This window comes from Macadamia integrifolia, chromosome 12 (assembly GCF_013358625.1).
Source record: "Macadamia integrifolia cultivar HAES 741 chromosome 12, SCU_Mint_v3, whole genome shotgun sequence".
NCBI classification, from domain to species: domain Eukaryota; kingdom Viridiplantae; phylum Streptophyta; class Magnoliopsida; order Proteales; family Proteaceae; genus Macadamia; species Macadamia integrifolia.
This window is the reverse complement of record NC_056568.1, coordinates 667,760-686,364: the sequence shown is the minus strand read 5'-3', so window position 1 is coordinate 686,364 and position 18,605 is coordinate 667,760. Positions and strand designations below refer to the sequence as shown.

The following is an 18,605-nucleotide window of genomic DNA, read 5'->3' as shown; positions in this document are numbered from 1 at the left end:
AAGTGGCAACCAAGTAGCTCAGCCATTAGTTGTAACGCCCCCCATTAACCTTGCACAATATCGTCATCTTTGGCCCATGGGCCTCAAGGCTTTAAAACTCGTTGTGCCATGTTAAGGAGGCTGGAGGTTATCAACTAGCCCAGTAATCTCTCCCTAGACGATGTGGGACTAAAGTTTGCACACCCTCACCGATCTCCCAAACCCCCTGGTACTTGCCGTATTCTTGGTGGGGACACCAGACACCTCACCGATCTCCCAGGCAGGTTCGGTACTTGTCGTATTCTTGGGTCTTACATTAATGGCAACCAAGTAGCTTAGACATTAGTCACGGACCAGATAGATTGGCCATCATATGCCTTTGACAGCTAAGAGAAATCCATGTAGTTCTATTCTTTCTATTTAATAATTTCAACTCCCGTCCCCCTCGAGTGCTGATTTTCAAACTTGCAAATTTCTTGTATATCCTCAGTTATTTCTAGTTTTAATCTATTCTATTCAGGGTGGGAAATCTTAGTGGTTTGGGGAAAATATAGTTTGAGCAGAAGTGTTGATTCCAACCTTTGTGTCATCACAAACCCCATCTTCTCAAAGCTTACCTGCACATGTGGTAGTACGCCATATTAGGGGTGTCAATAGGTCGGGCCGGTCCGGTCTTGGTCGGGCCTAACCGGGCCTGGCGGTGTGAAATCCTTGCACCGTGAACTCCCGTTTACTTAAACAGGCCTGGGTTTGGGTGGCATGGTATGGTTTGTAATCGGGCCGGTCGGTGTCGGGCTTTAATCGGGCTACCTTAAATGGGCCTTGAGCCTATTTAATTCTAAACGGGCTCTAAACGACCCTACCCTAAAATCATTTTTTAAGTAGATTAAACTATTGGCTTTAAAACTAATGGAGGATAACATTCACAATTCCAGAACCATATCCAAGGGAATCATGTTTTTAAAATGTAATCTAAGTTACAAGAATTACACTCTTCTTAACAATTGAATGATCCAAGAACATTACAAACCTGATATTGAATTTTTGATTCACTGGTATACATAATACAATGAAATCACAAAGCTCACCATATTTCTCATTGAAATCTCATCTATCCATTGTGTTGTAATCAGCTATTAGTTTAGTCCTACCTATTCCTTACTCATATTTTGTAGTATTAGTGGTAGAATAGGTATTTACAATTTAAGCATTTTTCTAAAGGGGGTAGGGTCGGTCGAGCTAATTGAGTCGGTTCTAACAGGCTACTTAAGTGAGTCGGGCCGGTCGAGCACCCGACGGGCTACTACTCTGCACCATAAGCTAAACGGGCCGGTTCAGGTAGGGCCTTAAGCGAGTCGGGCTGGGTCAGGCCTACCGGTGCGGGCTCAGGATTGACACCCCTACGCCATATGCACCATCATCAATTCGAAGATTTTAATAACTGCATTTGATGGACTTTAAATCAGAGTAGCAGTATCAAAATTCCCAATGACTAAAAATATTATTTCGTAACCCTTGAGAGAATCAACCCAGAAAACGTCATTTTCCATTATCCCATTTGCCTAGAAATTCCTCTTCCGAAACTTTTTTTAAAAAATAGTTTTCTGCTATACTAATTACATAAATAAAGGGGTAAAATATTTTGTTAATTCTTTCCAGAGTTGTCCTATTTTTCCAATTAGTTTGGAATTTTCCCTATTCTGATACTTTGGGATTGGAGTGTGATTCGGTTTATAAATTAGGACTTTTCCAAACCCTAGCCCCATCAAGTTAACATCAGCATATTGATAAAAAAGGGTGGTGGGAAAGAGAGATAAAAAAAAGAAAAAGGCACCTCTGTTCCAACTAAAAAATATTGATAAGATGTAAATATTAAAAAAATAAAACAGGAAAAATAAATATTGCTACGGGACTAGAAACAAAATAAAATTGGAAAGGCAGTACCTTCACGACTTGATTCTAGTCCTTACAAAGCTAAGATGAGCCAAATAATTGCTCTCAGCAAAATCATGCAATGTACGATGTGCCCGTGCCCCTTCACGGTCATTTCTCCCAAACTCTTCGCTCAAGGTTCTTCTACACTCGTCAGCATCCTAAAAAAAATGAACAGAAAATAGTAAATGAAAGCATCCAGAAGAGAACAGAAAGAAGCCAATTGCAGAGATGCTCCATAGCTCCCAACCCATTCAAAATTATATTCTTCTATAAGACAGTTGCTCCATTATTTGAATATCTAAATGCTTCATTATCGGTCATGTAGACCCAAAGTTAAAAAAAAATCTTACATTTCTGCATTATGCATATGTTATGCAGTTCAGAAAGTTCAGATTGATAGTAATACCTGTAAGAAATTCAACATTTGCTCTTCGATGGTACCACGCATCGCCAAGGTTTCCACATGAATAGGACGAGTTGCACCCATTCGATGAGCCCGACTAATGACTTGTTCCTCCATACTGATTAGAGAATTAAACAAGTTGGTCAACATATTGTTGTGAAGTAGCTGTTAGAATAATAAAGGAAAGATGTTTCCAGCAATTCATGGAAGAAACATATGTAATTGCATCTTGTATGAAAAAGATGGCATTGCCACATGGGCAGTCCATGCACTTAAAACATTGAGGGAAAATTGAATAAGATTCAGCAATGTGGAACAACACAAAGCATTTACCTTCTGTCCCAAATAGGCTCCATTAAAAATACATGCGTGACAAAGCTTAAATCAAGACCCAGTGCAGCACTTCCATCCATCACTAAAGCCATGCAATTTGCATCCTCCTGGAAGATTGCTAATGATTTCATCTGAACAAAGTCAAGTAAATCAAACCTTAAACGCATTGACAGATGCAGAAATACAATTATTTAAAATTCAATGTATTGTTATATATATATATATATATATATCATAAACTGTTTAACAAATTGTAATAAGAAAAAAGACCAAATAATGAATACCTTGTTCATAGAATGCATTGGACTATACATTCCAACAAATTTGATACCAGCAACTGTTAACTGCGAGAGGAGAATCATGATTAATAGCCTTTGGAGTCATAAAAAGTTGAAAAAAATCATAAGACCAAGCATTCCCCAGGATAAACTGCTACCTGCTGTTCAATGACGTGTATATGCTCAAGAAACTGTGAAAATATTATCACTTTCTCAGGAGGTGTCTTATAAGACTTTACGTTTGGTTGGGTGCAAGCCTCAGGGTGTAGAAACGCATTCCAATAGCTTCTCGGAGAAGGAAAAAGATGATCATCAGAGGGCTTAACAACCTCACTGTCATCCAAAGAGCAGCCCATCTTTGTATTAGCCTCCTTCAAATCTTTCAACCTTTCCACAAGATGAGCAACTTTGCTGCTCGATGTTGCATGCCAATCAGCAGCCCAGTCATCCTGTATAAGATTACAGCAAATAGAACATGAAGTTGAAAAATAAAAATAGAAAAGGAGAAAGAAACATTACATATTCCAGGTCACCTGCCTGTTTATATGAAGGCTGTAATTCGATAAGATCTTTGGGAACAGGCCATTTTGGGTTGGGATTTTCTGGACGGGCTAGTATTTCAGGAGACTGCATCTCATAATAATTCCAGCAACCGGGAAAAGTACACCTTTCACTGTCCAGAGCAACACAATCAAGGCACAGAAGATGCCTACATGGAGTAATGACAGGTAAACGACACCATTCTTTGCACCTAAAAATACAGAAAAACAATTTGATATGTAGCTGGGCAAACTGCATAACAGATGATGGATCATGAAAAATAAAAAGGCTAAATGTTACCTGAAACAGCTACCACCGTTCAGGAGATAATGTCTTATCAAAACATACTCTTCTGATGTAGGACCTAGACCTTGTTCCACTAAAATATCCATTGTTTCCTCAATATCCTCCCCAGCATCTGTTACTTTAATATGTCCAGCCACACAGCATGATAGCCTAACATTTCTAATTGTGGTGCTTCGGAACTTCCACTGTTTTGGGTTCAGAAGGCTCTCAACATGTGAAGGATCATTCCAATCAGCCATTAAAATATTGCGCCGAACAGTAACCACCAATTCGTTGTAACTTCTTGCATGTTCTTCAGTAAAATCAAGAAATGTCACTTTCCTGACACAAGGAGGTATACTTTGTAAATCCACCTTTCTGGAACTGATCATGCACCTATGAAGTAGCTGCAACAGACGTGACCGACCTTCCTCCATCTCTGCCTCAAATGGCCTAAGAATGCCTGCCTCCCATGACTTCTGATTATGCCCATATGCTTCCTCATGAAGGAACTTAAGCATGGGTTGAAGATGAGATACTTGACTATTGGGTGTGTTTGGAGTTGGTGTTCCAGTTAATAACCACCGATTGGAAGCTGTCAATGAAATGGCCATTTGCAATTTGTTTGTTAAGCTTAGACTTGAACCAAGAGTGTGTCCTTCATCCAACATTACTCTAAGCCAATGCACCTGCATCAACACACTCTTTCTACGCAGGACCCATTCTGCACTTAAACGATTAAAGGTGGTTATTACAACATCATAGTCCCATGCCAGATTGTGTGCACAGGGCTTTTGATCAGTCCAGACATAAACACGCAGCTGCCCAGGTTTGACATGTTTTCGGATCTGAGTTTTCCAGTGATCAACTAAATTTGCCGGGACAACAACTAGTGTTGCTCTTGATAAATATAGCCTTACTAAGTCTAAAGGCTTTGTGAGAGCAATTTGTAATGCAACTGAATCAAAAGCCAAATTTTCAAGATGATGTGGGTAATACAATCTGCTGGTACCCTTTTCAACTCTCACAATGAAACCAAATGCTTTAAAAATTTTGTGGTATCCATCTGCACCTCCTCTGTCAGTGATGCGAGGGTCTAAAACTGGACGTGTCAAACCAACTGTTTCCATTTCAAAGAGTTTGTCCTCAGAAAGTTTAGCCAACCAAGTTAAAGCCTTCACTGTTGTAGGGTTTATTAACATATAGTGCTCCTTGAGCACACTTGTGAAAAAAGCGACATTCTGCTCCTTCCCACCCCGGGTTCCTTTCTTGTAAAACCCTGGGAAGTACGTTATGGGCCTGCTGTAGTCCCAAGATTCCTCAGGACTGGCACAAGTCTGGTGGAAAGAGTCAGAATTCATGCTACAAAACCATGATTTAGCAGCAGTTGGCACACTAGTGTCAGAAAGCTTCCGCCACTTGCGACAAGAATCACACTGAACCCAAGTCTCATTATATTCAGAATGATCAACACCAGCCTTGCGAGGCTTCTTGCAACCATTGGATAATCTCAATGAGACACTATCTTTCTTGTTCAGAAAGAAATGTGTTGTTGGGCTATCTGAAGTACGTTTCCTTTTATTTGCATTTTTTCTAACCCTGCTTTCTTTCGCAGGGCCTGAAGCCCTTTCATGTGTAGTACGAAGATTTCTCTTAACATGACTCGAGCTCCTGGTGCACCGAAAGACACGTGTTGCCGGAGAAGAGGATGTAGCTGAGGAAGATGTAGTTCCTACTTTGCTAGGACAGGAAGCAGCAGCCCTCAAAGAAAGCTTATCCGAAACTCCTGACTTTGCTCTCTTTGATAAGGAGGCTGTTGAGCTTTGAATTGGAATCATACCTGGACACATCGGTTCCCTTTGCCCCTTTTGACCCATGAACCCTTTCCAAGACAACATCAAACTCCCAGCAGAGAAATTACGAGAACTCAGTTCATAATAGCCACAAGTTTGCTCAGGATTATGCTTACACCATGTCACTTCAGCTCCCCCTGGAGGGTCTGCCAATGTACCTTGAGTCTTCAGAATAAGAGAGAGTGCAGTTATGGTCTTACCTAAGCCTGGCTCATCACAAAACATACCACCACGGAAATCTCTGATGGTGGGAGTGATTCCAGCGACTATCTCACCAGAAACAGAATTTATATAAAAATGGAACCCATCCTCAGTTGCGAAATCTATATAAAGAGGATGCGCAAAGATTCCAGCATTGCGCTCACGCTGTAACATCCACTCAACTGCAGCCTGCTGATGAGGGAAAAGCTTAAGCTTCAAGCATGGCATGATTGATAATGCCAAGGATCTTAGATGGCGACAAGTGGCTGCAACTCTGACTAGATCCATGGGGCCAAGCAGAATTAGAATGTTAGTCAGTATATCATCTGAAACCTCACAAATGCCTAAAGTGAGAGAATCATCTGCAGGTTTGATTCTTGTAGAATAAACTTTTCCCTCCCTTGAAACACCAGGTAAACTCTTGAAAATTTCATGGAGCTCAAACAGCTTCTTCTTGGAAGCTCCAGTTACATTCTGGTGCAGTTTACATCCAAGAACATGACAATCTGAGACACTCCAAATACCTTCATCATCTATCTGACTATATATGTAATGGTTTCTGTCACCACTGAGCATCAAGTTTCTCTGCTCCCAGTCACAACTGCAGACAAATGTTCCTAATTGGTTAGCAAGTCAGAAAACCAATATAATTGCTCAATTAGCAGAAAAGACTAGTGTATTAAGCACAGGTAGGTACACCGTACACCTAGCCAAGGGCCCAAGAGTATCAATTAAATAATTAAAATAGTGCCAATGATCGTAAATAGGGAATGCATCCAAAGTATTACTTCAAGTGAAACTTCAGAAAGCCTACAAAAGCAGGTAGATTTGTTTTACTTTTTGAAGTGAATTGCCCTTGTTTTTTTGGTGGCATATGTTTGCACTAATATTAATCAGGAGCAAAAAATTTCTACTAGGAAACGTAGTCATTGCAAAGAAAAGGAAAATTGGTTACAAATTCCATCTGAATGTATGAAGTTACATTGTTGGAAAGAGTGAAACTTAAAAAATAAAAAAAATAAAAAAAAATTAAATGACCTGCAATGGTCAAGATGACAACATATTTGCTCCTTCTTTTTTCTTTTTTTTTGGGAACTGTCAACATTGGTAGAAACTGTACTTGTTCATTTCCATGCATAAATCTTTCCCTGCCTTAGGAAAGAGAAATCTTAAGAAACAAAGATAAGCAGTTAAAGTTGATTGATTGTTATATCAATATATACAACTTTTCTATAGTAATCACAAAAATATACAACCAAAAACAAAACAGTACTTAAAAGAAATTATAAATTTAAATACCACCAGGAATGCAATGAGTGCAGAGATAGACTTAACTTCCATTGGTGAAGAGAATAGTTTCATCTGCATATAGTAGGTGGCTGATTGGTTGACAATCATTAGGGCATCTTTAGAAGGGTTTCCATTTAACTCCTGTGACAAGCAAGGAAATCCAGCAGAAAAGACCTTATATCAGCCATCCTCTGGTTGTATTCGTTTTTAATCCTCACTTCCACTACTCTCACCTAAAAGAGATTTCAGATGAGGAGTAAAAGAATGGCACAAATTCAAAGAATGTGACATCTTCGGAAAGAAGCCACCACCAAGACAATGGATGGTAGCACATATAGCCTTTGGTAGATGGTGCATAACCAATGAAAATATATTTAAGGGCTTTAAGATTAAGTTTAGTCCGGGCAGACGTATTAATATTTATAGAACACATACACCCAAACACTTTGTAAGGAAGAGAGAAGGCAAAAACACAGGGGGGACAATTTCTAAAGGAGAATTGAAACTAAGGATACTTATAAGGCATATGATTCATCAAAAAGAATGCATTGAGGAGAGTATCAGACCAAAAAAATCTAAAGAGAAGTAACTCAAGTTCCTTTGGAAATGGTAAGATCTTTGGCTCAAGAAGAAGGGGTTGATCCGTATCATCTTGACTTGGTTATGCTTCCTCTCTTTTTTTAACAATACCGGGTCAGGTAGGGACATGCATACCAATTAGTTGACTCCTAGTGACTTCCAATAAATGGCGATTTTTCGGCTCAACTACCCTATATTGGGGTATGTAAACACAAGCTAATTGATGGACAATGCCATTATCGGTAAAAAAAAAAAAAAGTTTTGGAGCCCACAATACATAAACGATTTTAAATCTAGTATCAAATTGAGTGCAAATCATTAGGAAGAAATTTTTGAAAGCATCACAGACATCACTTTTGTGTTTCAACAGAAAAACCCACATGGTACGGGAAACACTCATCAACAAATGGCACAAAATAGCAATAATCAAATAAAGAAGAGGTGGGAGCAAGTCCCTGAACATCAGAATGCACAATATGAAAAAGGAATAATAGACCGATTATAATGGTGAGGATAAGACGAATGAAAATGTTTAGTAAGCAAACATGGTTCACATTGAAATACATTGGAAGTAGAAATAGAAGAAAATAAGTGTGCCAATTATTTTCATAATACCAAAAGATGGATGGCTTAAACGTTGATGCCAAAGCCTCACGAAATCAATGGCGTTGTTGTCACTACACCCACACACAGATAGATAACTTGGTTGAATTAAAAGCTGACCCGCACTGATAGGTTCAATTGGAACTGACAAGTTTAAGTCTAAGATTAGGCTGATTGATTAAAAACAGTCAGTGCCTAGCCCCATCACCGCTCGGATCAACTGGTTGCGGATTCGAATCAGCATGCCCCACTATTGCTTGCCATATGGGGGCTTAGGCCTGGGGCTATGATCACCAAAACGCACTGATGAATTATTTGATCAGAAGTTCACTACCACAGCAACTGCTATTTCTAGTTTCTCTAAGTCTGAATAACACACTAAAATCCAATTCCTGATGGGAAATGAATCTGGTCACTATTTTTGTTTGCTTGCTTTACATTCACACAACCTTTTCCAATCTCAATCCCTCTTTTCATTCATTTTCTCCCCCTTTTAACTGATAAACTTTGAGAGGTGGGAACATGGATGCAGTTCATGGCAATGGCACTGCTAACTTGCCAACAATATTGATACCGATATTGATACGTATTAGCCGCATCAAGCTGATACGGGATCAAAATATCAAAATATCATTTCTTTTACCTAAAATAAATAAATGTTCATATCATATCAGTTGATATGTATCAATTAGGTATTGACATTAGTCACAGCCAATACCATACAAATCATCCAATCTGTATTAATCAGCTTTTGACCCCAAAAGATGGATGGCCTAAGCATTGATGCTTCCAGTTTTGATGTGAATGTTGCATCCATTGTTTGATCTCAGTTGAGAATTTCAAGATTTCATCTCTATTTACAGTAGTTTGTTGAGTTTGGTGTTCCCATATCTCTATCAGTTTTGGCTACACAACACTTACTGAATTTAATTAAATATTAAATATTAGTATTTCATTTAAATTCTATAGAAGCTTAAAGTGATGTTGGTATCAAAACTTAAAACTCTGTTCATATACTTGATAGTTGAAGAGCTTCTGAAGACAAGCGGTAAAGGGTTTGCGAATTTGATGCAGCTTTTTATCTTTTCAACTGCCTCTTTTTTTTTTTTTTTTTTTTTTACTTTAAGCTAGATGCATAAATTACATTTTTCTTAAAATTTCTTTAGGTTAGGTTTGGAGCACTAGAATGTCAAAATGGAAAATCCATGAACCATAACCTGTAAGGCTTAACAACTGACTCAGATTGCCATATCTTAGTTAATAGGGACTTATTTGGTTGTCTTCTTTGCAGCATGTCTTAGATAAATAGATGAACTAAAGAAGTACCATCTCTCTCTGTTTCATCTTCATCAAATTCCGAACTGACATACACCTAGAATCTTCTGTCATATTTTATTATCTACTCTTTTTTTATGAACTAAAGAAGTACCATCTCTCTCTCTGTTATTAATTGCAACTACTTCAATTTCTCAACTGATAGATGATGTTAATTTCTATTTGTTGGTATGTTGTAATACTATGGAAGCAAAAGTGGTATTTATTGCTTTGCTTGAATGATATGGATTATGATGCTTCGGGGTAGTATCATAATTTCTAATTATGGTTTATATTACTTAGAAAATATAATGGCATCCCAGTGCACAACACAAGGAGAGTCTGCAAAGTGGACTAAGGTTGAAGTCAACGCAATCAATGCATTTCTGACTGTCATGTTGGATGAAGTAAAAAAAGAAAACAAGATTACTAGCACTTTCAACAAGACAGGATTGGAATAACGTATTGACCCGCCTTCAACCTAAACTAGGCCAACCCTTTAAAACTTTACAGCTTAGAAAAAAAATGAAAAACTTAGAAATGATTACTCGAGTTTTAAAAAGCTGTTGGAAACATCGGAGTTTGGCTAGAATGCCTGTCCTCCCCCATCCTCTCGGTTGAACCAGCCCACTCTTCTCGCTCCTTCTGGCCCAGCCATCCTTTAGGGCTCACCTTCCATCACCCTTCCTCCCTCAAGCCAGCCCAGCCCAGCCCAGCCCATCTCCTTTGATATCCCCTGTCTATGCCCATCCTTCTATGGGCCTCCTACCTAGGCCCATCCACTTACCGCCTCTTATCCATTCTAACTCCTCCCACTCGTACCCAATCCAACACAACTCCTCTCACCTCTCTACACCGCCCTTCTCCTCTTTCCCTTTGACCTAAACTCTCATCCCCTCCACCCACTTACCCTCGCCTGCTCCCTGCCTTCCCTGTCTAGCCGTTCCTCCTCTGTCCCTCCCTTTTCGTCGAGAACCTCCATTTCTCTTGACCTTACCCTCCCTCCTCATTTCCGCCTCTTGCTAATTCCCTTTCCTCGACCTCACCCCCATTCCATGACCCCTGTCTCTCCTATGCTCCCGCCCTCCCCTGTCGTGAGTCCCCTCTGATAGGGCCATGCCACATCTACATCAGCACCCCTCTCGATTTTGTCCTTTGATCATCTAGACACCTCCCCTACTGTGATCCTCATCCAGCAGGGCCATGCCATGTCTGCTCCAACGCCTTCCTCTCCTAATGCTCTCCCCCTGTTACATTATGACCCTGCCACGACTTCATCAGTTGTTCATCTGGTTCCCTCCCTTACTATGAGCCTCATCTAGCAGGGCCTTGCCACGTCTCCACCAACCTCTTCCTCTCCTGATCTCATCCCCATTATCCATTAGGACCCTGCCACGACTGCTTCAGCCCTCCCTCTCCAAGCCATCCTCTATCACCCCAGATTCTAATCCCTTCCCTTGCCCTGCTTCTTTCAAATCTATTTCTAACCCCCTCCATCCTTCCTCCACCATCGTTTCCCCCCCAGAAGGAGTGTTGTCGCCTTCACCGCAGCAATTCCTGTTCTCCCAGCCTTTCCAAGGCCACATTGCCCCTCCCATTTTCCTCTCGATGAATTGCTAGACAATCTGGAATGTTCATGGTCTCAACTCCTTGGACAAAAATGTTGAAATTCACTCCCATCTCAGAGATTTTCGTTTTATCCTTTGTTGCTTCCTTGAACCCAGAATCTCTGAACCGAATGCCTCCCGTATTGCTTCCTCTATCTCCCCCTCCTGGTCCTTCCTCTCTAATTATTCCTCCTGCCCTAATGGGCTCATCTATCCTTCGAAATCCCTCCACAATTCATGTCACTCTTGTCTCCTCTTCCCAATTCATCCACCTTTCCATCTCTGACCCCTCTGGGGGTTCCCTTACTTCACTACTATCTACGGCCTCAACTGTGCACTAGATAGGTCTCAACTTTAGAAGAATCTCTATTTCCTTGCCCCTCAGGTTGACTACTCCCCATGGGGATGGGGGGACTTCAATGTTACCCACTTTAGCGATTAAAAGATGGGTCGCAACCCCATAGACCCCCGTCTGTGGATGCCTTCAACTCTTGCTTAGAAGCCATAGGCCTTGATGATTTAAGGTGGTCTGGTCTTAAGTACACCTGGAAAAACAAAAATCTGGCACAGATAGAATTGCTTACAAGCTTGACAGGGTCCTTTTCAATGAAGCCTGGCTTACCAGCTTCCCTTCCTCTAATGCCAACTTTGACGTCCCCTCTATCTCTGACCACAGTCCCATCTCTCTGTTTGTCTAACCTTATATCTCCTTCAGGCCCAAGCCCCTCAAATTCTTCAACATGTGGACTTCTCATCTAGACTTTCTTCCCACTATTCAACAAGTCTGGGACATCCCTGTTCAATCCTTCTCCTCCCCCCTCATTGCCTTCTCACAAACTCAAGAATACTAAATCTGCTCTCCAAGCATGAAACTTTTCCACTTTTGGAAACATCTCATCCCAGGTTTCCTCCTGTACAAACCAGCTTACCACTGTCCAATCCCGCCTCCATGCGGACATCCACGACCCCTCCCTTGCTCAAAAAGAAAAAAGCACTATCCTTTGAGCTCTCCTCGCTCCTTGCCTAAGAAGAAAGCTTCATCAAGAAAAAATTCCGTATCAAGTGGTTGGAGCTTGGAGACTCTAATTCTGCCTACTTCCATAAATCCCTCAAAGCCATAACCAATTTCAACTCCATTCCCCGCCTTTTATCCCCTAGCAAGGATATTCTTAAGAATCCTATTGACATCGAGGCTGAGGTTGTCTCCTTTTTCTCCGACATCTTCAACCCCCGGAGTCTCCCCTGCCCTCAATCCTCCCTTCCTGATTTATTAATTCATCCCCAACCACCTTCTCCCCCTCCTCCTTGCCATCCCTTCTGACAATGAGATCCTCTTAGCTGTCAACTCCCACAAACTCAGCAAGGCTCCTGGCTTTGACGGTTACAATACGGGCTTCTTCTCCTTTTGCTAGGGGATCATTGAGAAAGATCTCACATCTAGGCCATCTGGAGCTTCCTCCTTAACCCCTCACAAATCCAAAGAGTGAATCAAACATTTCTCTGTCTCATCCCCAAAAATGATGGCGCTTCCTCCATGTCGGACTTCAGGCCTATTTCCCTTTACAATCTCCTCTACAAATTCATTGCTAAGATCCTCACCTCCAGGATTCAGTTGGTTATTGAATCTCTTGTCAATCCCAACCAATCAACTTTATAGCTAGTCGCAACATCGTTAACAACATCATCCTTTGTCATGAGATTGTGTGAGGCTTCAGTCACAACTCTAATTTCCCCTCAGCCCTCCTCAAAATCGACATCCATAAAGCCTTTGACTCGATCCGAAGGGATTTCATCTCCAAGGTCATGCTAGCCATGTCCTTTCCCCCCACTTTTCTTCTCTTGTATCTCCACCACCAAATTCTCTGTCCTAGTGAACGGCTCCCCGACTAGATTTTTTGGCTCTACAGCTAGCATCCATCAAGGATACTCTCTCTCCCCCCCTCTCTTCTGTTTGGCTCTTGAAGTCCTTTCCCGATCTATCTAAGCCAATATTAATTACCTCCTCATTTCCCCATCCCTAAGTGCAAATCTCTCAAACTCACTCACCTTGCCTTTGTTGATGATCTCATGGTCTTCTCTAAAGCTGACACCGTTTCCATCAAGACCATCCTCTCCTCCTTCCAATCCTTTGAATCCCTTTCTCGTCTTCGTATCAATCTCCTCAAATCCGTTATCTTTCTCTCTAGGTTCTTGATTGCCACTAAAGCTCATCTTCTTCAGCTCACTGGTTTCTCGTTGGGGTCCCTTGTTAAATATTTAGGCCTCCCCCTTATTTCCTTTAGATTTACAGCCCACCATTGTACTCCTATGCTTGACAACTGTAGAAACGCAACCCTAAAACGATGCAGAAGATAATGGAAAAACAAAACAAACAATGCACACGGATTTTACAAGGTTCGGCAAGATTGCCTACGTCCCCGGTGAGATGAGATCCTGCTTCACTATCAATGGAGAATAGGGTTACAGCGCTCGTCCTCACACCTCTCAGTATTGCTTGCATTACAGAGAAAGAAACCCTCGCTACAAATATATAGCGAAAAAACCCTAATCTGGATTAAACTACAATTGCCCTCAAATAAAAAATTCAAGCAGGGGGCTGCGCCTCCCTACACCCCCTACTATGCAAGGGGGCCTCCTGCCCCCCTTGCAACCCCCATGGCCCGCTAACCGGCTAGCGGGACCGCCGTCCTGCCTGTCTAGGTGCTGCACCAGTACTCCCTGGATTAAACTGCGACGGAATACAAGACATCATACACCAACAACAACATCCGCAATAGGCTCCAAATCTGGAAAGGAAAGCTCTTATCCTATACTGGCAGGTTGGAGCTCATCAGGTCCGTCCTCCAATCTTCTTACTTATACTGGTCTGGTATTTTCGCCCTCCCCAAAGCTTCCATTAAGGCCATAGAATCCCTTTTTTGCCCCTTCCTCCAAAAAGGTGCAAAAATATTCAGATTACTCCATCCCATCTCCTGGTCCTTTGTCTGCCTCCCCAAAGCCGAGGGAGGCCTTGGTCTCGGAAGGATCAAAGATGCCAACTCCACAGGCATTCTCAAGCTAATCTGGAAGCTAGCTTCTAAATAAAAGAGCATTTAGGTTACCTGGATCTACTCCTCCCTTCTCCGCAAGGACTCGTTATGGACCGCCCCCATTCCTCCTGATGCCTCCTGGATCTGGTGCAATATCCTTCAGGTTAGACCTCTAGCCATAGACAATATCTGTTATACGATCGGAAATGGTCTTTCTACCTCCCTATGGATTGACAATTGGCACCCTTATGAAGTTCTCTCTAAAATTGGCATAGATTTGTCTACTCCTTTGGTCTTGCTAAAGATACTCCTGTCTCTTCCATCATTGCAAATGGTGCTTGGTCCCCCCTCCCCCTGGCCTCAACTCCATGTCTTCTATTTGGTCCTCCTTCCCCCCTCCCCTGCTCTCCTCACCTAGAGAGGACTAAATCATCTGGACCCCTTCCACCTCCGAAAAATTCTCCTCCTCCGCCTGGCATCTCATGATAACCCCTGGTACCACCTCTCCTTGGCATAAAATCATCTTGTTTAGATTCCATATCCATCACCACAACTTCATTGTTTGGCGAGCCCTCTCCAATTTCCTCTCCACCTAATCCTTCCTCATTCGCCGGCACATCCCAATCTCCCTTGCTCGTTGCCTTTGCTAGAATGGAACTGAAGATACCAACCACCTTTTCTTTGCCTGTCCTTTCTCCTCCACCATCTGGAGAAGAGTCTTAGCCTGTTGTTGGCCTTCTGGAAGATCCCCCCTCCTCTCAAGAGAATGGATTTGGATTGACATGACCTATGCTGGTAAGACCATCTACGACATTGCCGGGAAATTAACCTTTGGGGCCACCATTAACCATATTTGGATGGAGCTTAACCTCCGTAGATGGACCTCCAATTCTTAGTCTTTTGACAAGATTTGGAATTCCATCCACTTCGAGGTCTCCTCCAAACTCTCCCTCATTTCTCCCCTCCCCATTGCTAGCTCCCCTAGAAACAATCTTATTGTCTCCTCTTGGGGCCTTTCCCCCTCCATTTTGATTCCTCCCTCCCTCCCCTTGCCTTCAGGGATGTGGCATCTCCTTGATGGTTTTTATTTTCTTTCCCTTCAAGGCTGTATATTCCTTTCCCAAATTAAAGATAAATGGCTAGAGATAGAAATGCAACATACCACATTTGGATCATTGCTAAATTTGAGAAACTGTCAAGATTAAAGATAAAAGGCTAGAGGCAGAAATGCAACATCCACATTTATATCGTTGCTAAATTTGAGAAACTGTCAAGATTGTATTGTCAACACAGCCTAGCTAACAAAGGATGCCTATTTCTTGTTCAGCCACCATATCGATTAATCAATGGGCTGCATTGGACATGGTCTCCAATCCGACAGCTAGTTACCCAACTCAAACCCCCATTTGGGCTTATCTAACATCATGTTAATACAATTTTGTTAGAATCAAAATGGACTACTGCATACTAACTTAAGCTAATATGTTCAAATTTTAATTTATTTTTATAAAGGATGCTCACACATGTCTTACCATAAAAGAGTAGATCCCAGGCTAATTCATCCATAGGGCCATTTAATAATTAGGAAGGTCTGGCCCAGAAAATTGGCTCAACCCTAGACTGCTGGGACCCACACAATTGCCTCATTTTATTAATCTAGACAAGCAAGCCAAGCCAAGCCTGAAACCATATCTAGTAGATCCATCTACTACTGTTGCAGTTGTACCAACTAACCCATTAGCTCTTTTTGAAAATGGCGAACAAAGAACTCTTGAAGTTATATGTGCATACGGTTGGGTATCAATTTTTCACACAAATTAATCATAATGTTCCTATATTCTTTGAGAAACTTCAACAGGCTTGTTATCTGAAGTTCATGAGGCATTTGTCAAAGCATAACTCAGTGATTCTTTTGTTATTTTGCAAAAGGGACAATAGCGTGACAGAAAATTCAGGATGGCCTAGGGGCCACATTGAAAGTTCCCCGCAACTCAACTCAAATACATTCAAAAGTGATAAGAAACACTGTGGTATGGCTGAATATCAGTCTTATCTGTTTCCATTTTTATTAATTTTGTGAACCTATTTTCAAGGTTAATGAAAAACTTTGTAATTTCACTATGCAGGACCAGTCTTATCTATTGTGGTATAGTCAAATTCAGTTAGTTTTATGTTAAGATCCATCTATATATGCTCCTTCTAAGATTTCAAACAAGATTAATGGTTCTTGTTTTCAGTTTAACCTTTTGTCTGTTTTCTACATCAGTTTTTTTACATATTTTGGTGTCATTATGGAATTTATTCAGTCACCTTTTCAAAGATATCATCTCACTAATTCCAGTTGAAAATAATTCTTCAAAGCTGTGAGCATGATTTATGAAATATTATGCGTATCACAGAATCCAACTTATATCGGGCTTTATAAATATTTAATAAATCAAATGTGTTTTGAGTTAAATGCTGTGTTCTCTCCCTTGAATCGTGACCGGTAGAATATACTTGAAGCCAATATAATGCCTCAAACACAGATACAGTACTTTGGCAGGGTGAGACCTTCAAAGTCTGAACATTAGACCAGGATTCAACCATAAGTTTTTAGCATTTAGACAATCACCACTCATTAACTATCCCAAGCGACCCTTCAAACAATTAAGTCCATCCATTTTACTATTAGTCGACCATTGTCCCTGACACCCTATCACCATAACTCTGCATATTAATCTAGTCCAATTTCTCACTCGATCAACCAAAACCCACCACCCTCCTAGAACATACTTTCAGCACTAGATAAACTTGCCCCCTGCCTTATGACCAACAGGATGGGCAACCCATAAACAAAATCTCAATTACACATCCAATGCCACAACTTAATGATCAATAACTTAAGGAGGAATTATACCTCAAGTGCCTAAACAGAGCAGCAGCCGTCGTCCCTGATTTGGAGAACTGCCAACCTGACCATACTGCGACCGGCAGATGCACATCAACCAGCAGCACAGCCCTTGCAGCCCTGCTGTCGTGAATTGAAATCCTAACTACTCGAGCAACAATCTCCAAACTCTTATGCACTGTCAAAGAGTGAAGCTGGTGGACCACGCTCATGCTACCATTCACGAGACCAATTGTCCGGCTCTTCTTCCTTGAAGCACCATATTTTCTCTGACTAACCTTGTCTTTGCTAGAATTTGGAGTCAAAAACAAGGAATTAACCGCTGAATTCTCTTCTGCTCCAATTTCAGAAGCCGAATTGCCACTGCATTCAATCAGAGACAATTCTGTACCATCTTCGGATCGAAAACCAACATTAGACCCAGCTCGAAAGAGGTAACAACGAGTACCAAAAGGAAGGATCTTCGAGAGGTCGTTGTGTTGATTCTGTGGAGGTGAATTCACAGCGAGAACTATAATGCAGAAGCCACAGAGCTTTTGCTGCTGAAGATACTCTTCTTCTTGAGCGCCTCGCATTACCCAAGCTGGAAACTAGTACTCTGTATTCTAGGGTTTCAATCTCTTCAACTAATTCACTGAGAGAGAGAGAGAGACAGAGACAGAGAGAGAGACAGAAGACTACAAGAGCTTAAAAAGCGAGCAGAATGGACGAGCTCTTGCCATTCATCTCTGTAGTATGGACAGGGATAGGCAGGGGGATTCAAGGAAGATAGAGAGGAAGATTACACAGAAGAACGCGAGAGACAATATTAGAATACTTTCCAACTACTGATAACGGTTGATCTAGATATGTATGGTGATTTTACAATCTGGCTCAAACGATAGATATACCAGGAAAGGGTTAGTGGGTCCCACATATGGGTCTACTTCTTTGCTTGGTACCCAATCTATATTTCCTTCCTCACTGAAATATCTGAAAAAACTTGCAAAAAAAAAATTTTTTTTTTTTTTTTTAAATGAAAAACTTGCAACGATGATACGGACTATTCAAATTTTGAAGCGGCACACGATTTTACGGACAATTCAAATTTTGAATCGTCCTCTATGCTGACGTGGCTACAGAACATTGTTTATCTGGACCGGACAATGTTTTGAATTCGCCGGTAATTTCTTTTTCTTTTTGTGCAAGAATTCAATTTTTTTTATTTTTTATTTACTTATTGAGAAAATTTTGGGTATGCCACTGTATACTGTGCGCTAGCAGCCACTGTTTCTATAAACCCCCATATCCTTCCTCAACGCCATATCCTTCCTCGGTTGTTCCCTATCATGTACATTGGTGTTATAGAATTTGTTTTCCAAATTAGAGCTGAACTGATTTAATTCGATTTTTATTCGGTTCACTATTCAATTCTTAACACACTCTGAATTTTTATGTTAGCAAGAGTTTTATATTTTTTTGAGGAAGATTTTCATTGAGAGATCAG

The 18,605-nt window shown here is 41.1% G+C and overlaps 1 protein-coding gene across 7 annotated transcripts in view; it reads right to left on the bottom strand.

The window, feature by feature from the left end:
• LOC122057033 (F-box protein At3g54460-like) overlaps positions 1-17,939 on the bottom strand; it is a 39,792-nt gene extending 21,853 nt beyond the window's left edge. For 3 of the 7 annotated variants that reach the window (XM_042619017.1, XM_042619018.1, XM_042619019.1), the window contains exons 1-8: positions 17,129-17,939; positions 3,769-6,408; positions 3,466-3,679; positions 3,087-3,377; positions 2,935-2,994; positions 2,651-2,781; positions 2,321-2,435; positions 1,924-2,072 (exon numbers count right to left, since the gene is read on the bottom strand). In XM_042619017.1, coding sequence (XP_042474951.1) covers positions 1,926-2,072; positions 2,321-2,435; positions 2,651-2,781; positions 2,935-2,994; positions 3,087-3,377; positions 3,466-3,679; positions 3,769-6,408; positions 17,129-17,694 — 4,164 coding nt within the window. In that variant the 5' untranslated portion in view covers positions 17,695-17,939 and the 3' untranslated portion in view covers positions 1,924-1,925. Of the gene's footprint in view, positions 1-1,923; positions 2,073-2,320; positions 2,436-2,650; positions 2,782-2,934; positions 2,995-3,086; positions 3,378-3,465; positions 3,680-3,768; positions 6,409-6,845; positions 7,331-17,128 lie in introns of all 7 variants that reach the window. The other 4 variants (XM_042619022.1, XM_042619020.1, XM_042619023.1 and 1 more) reach the window with 4 other exon arrangements.
• Between the last annotated feature and the right edge of the window lie 666 nt (positions 17,940-18,605).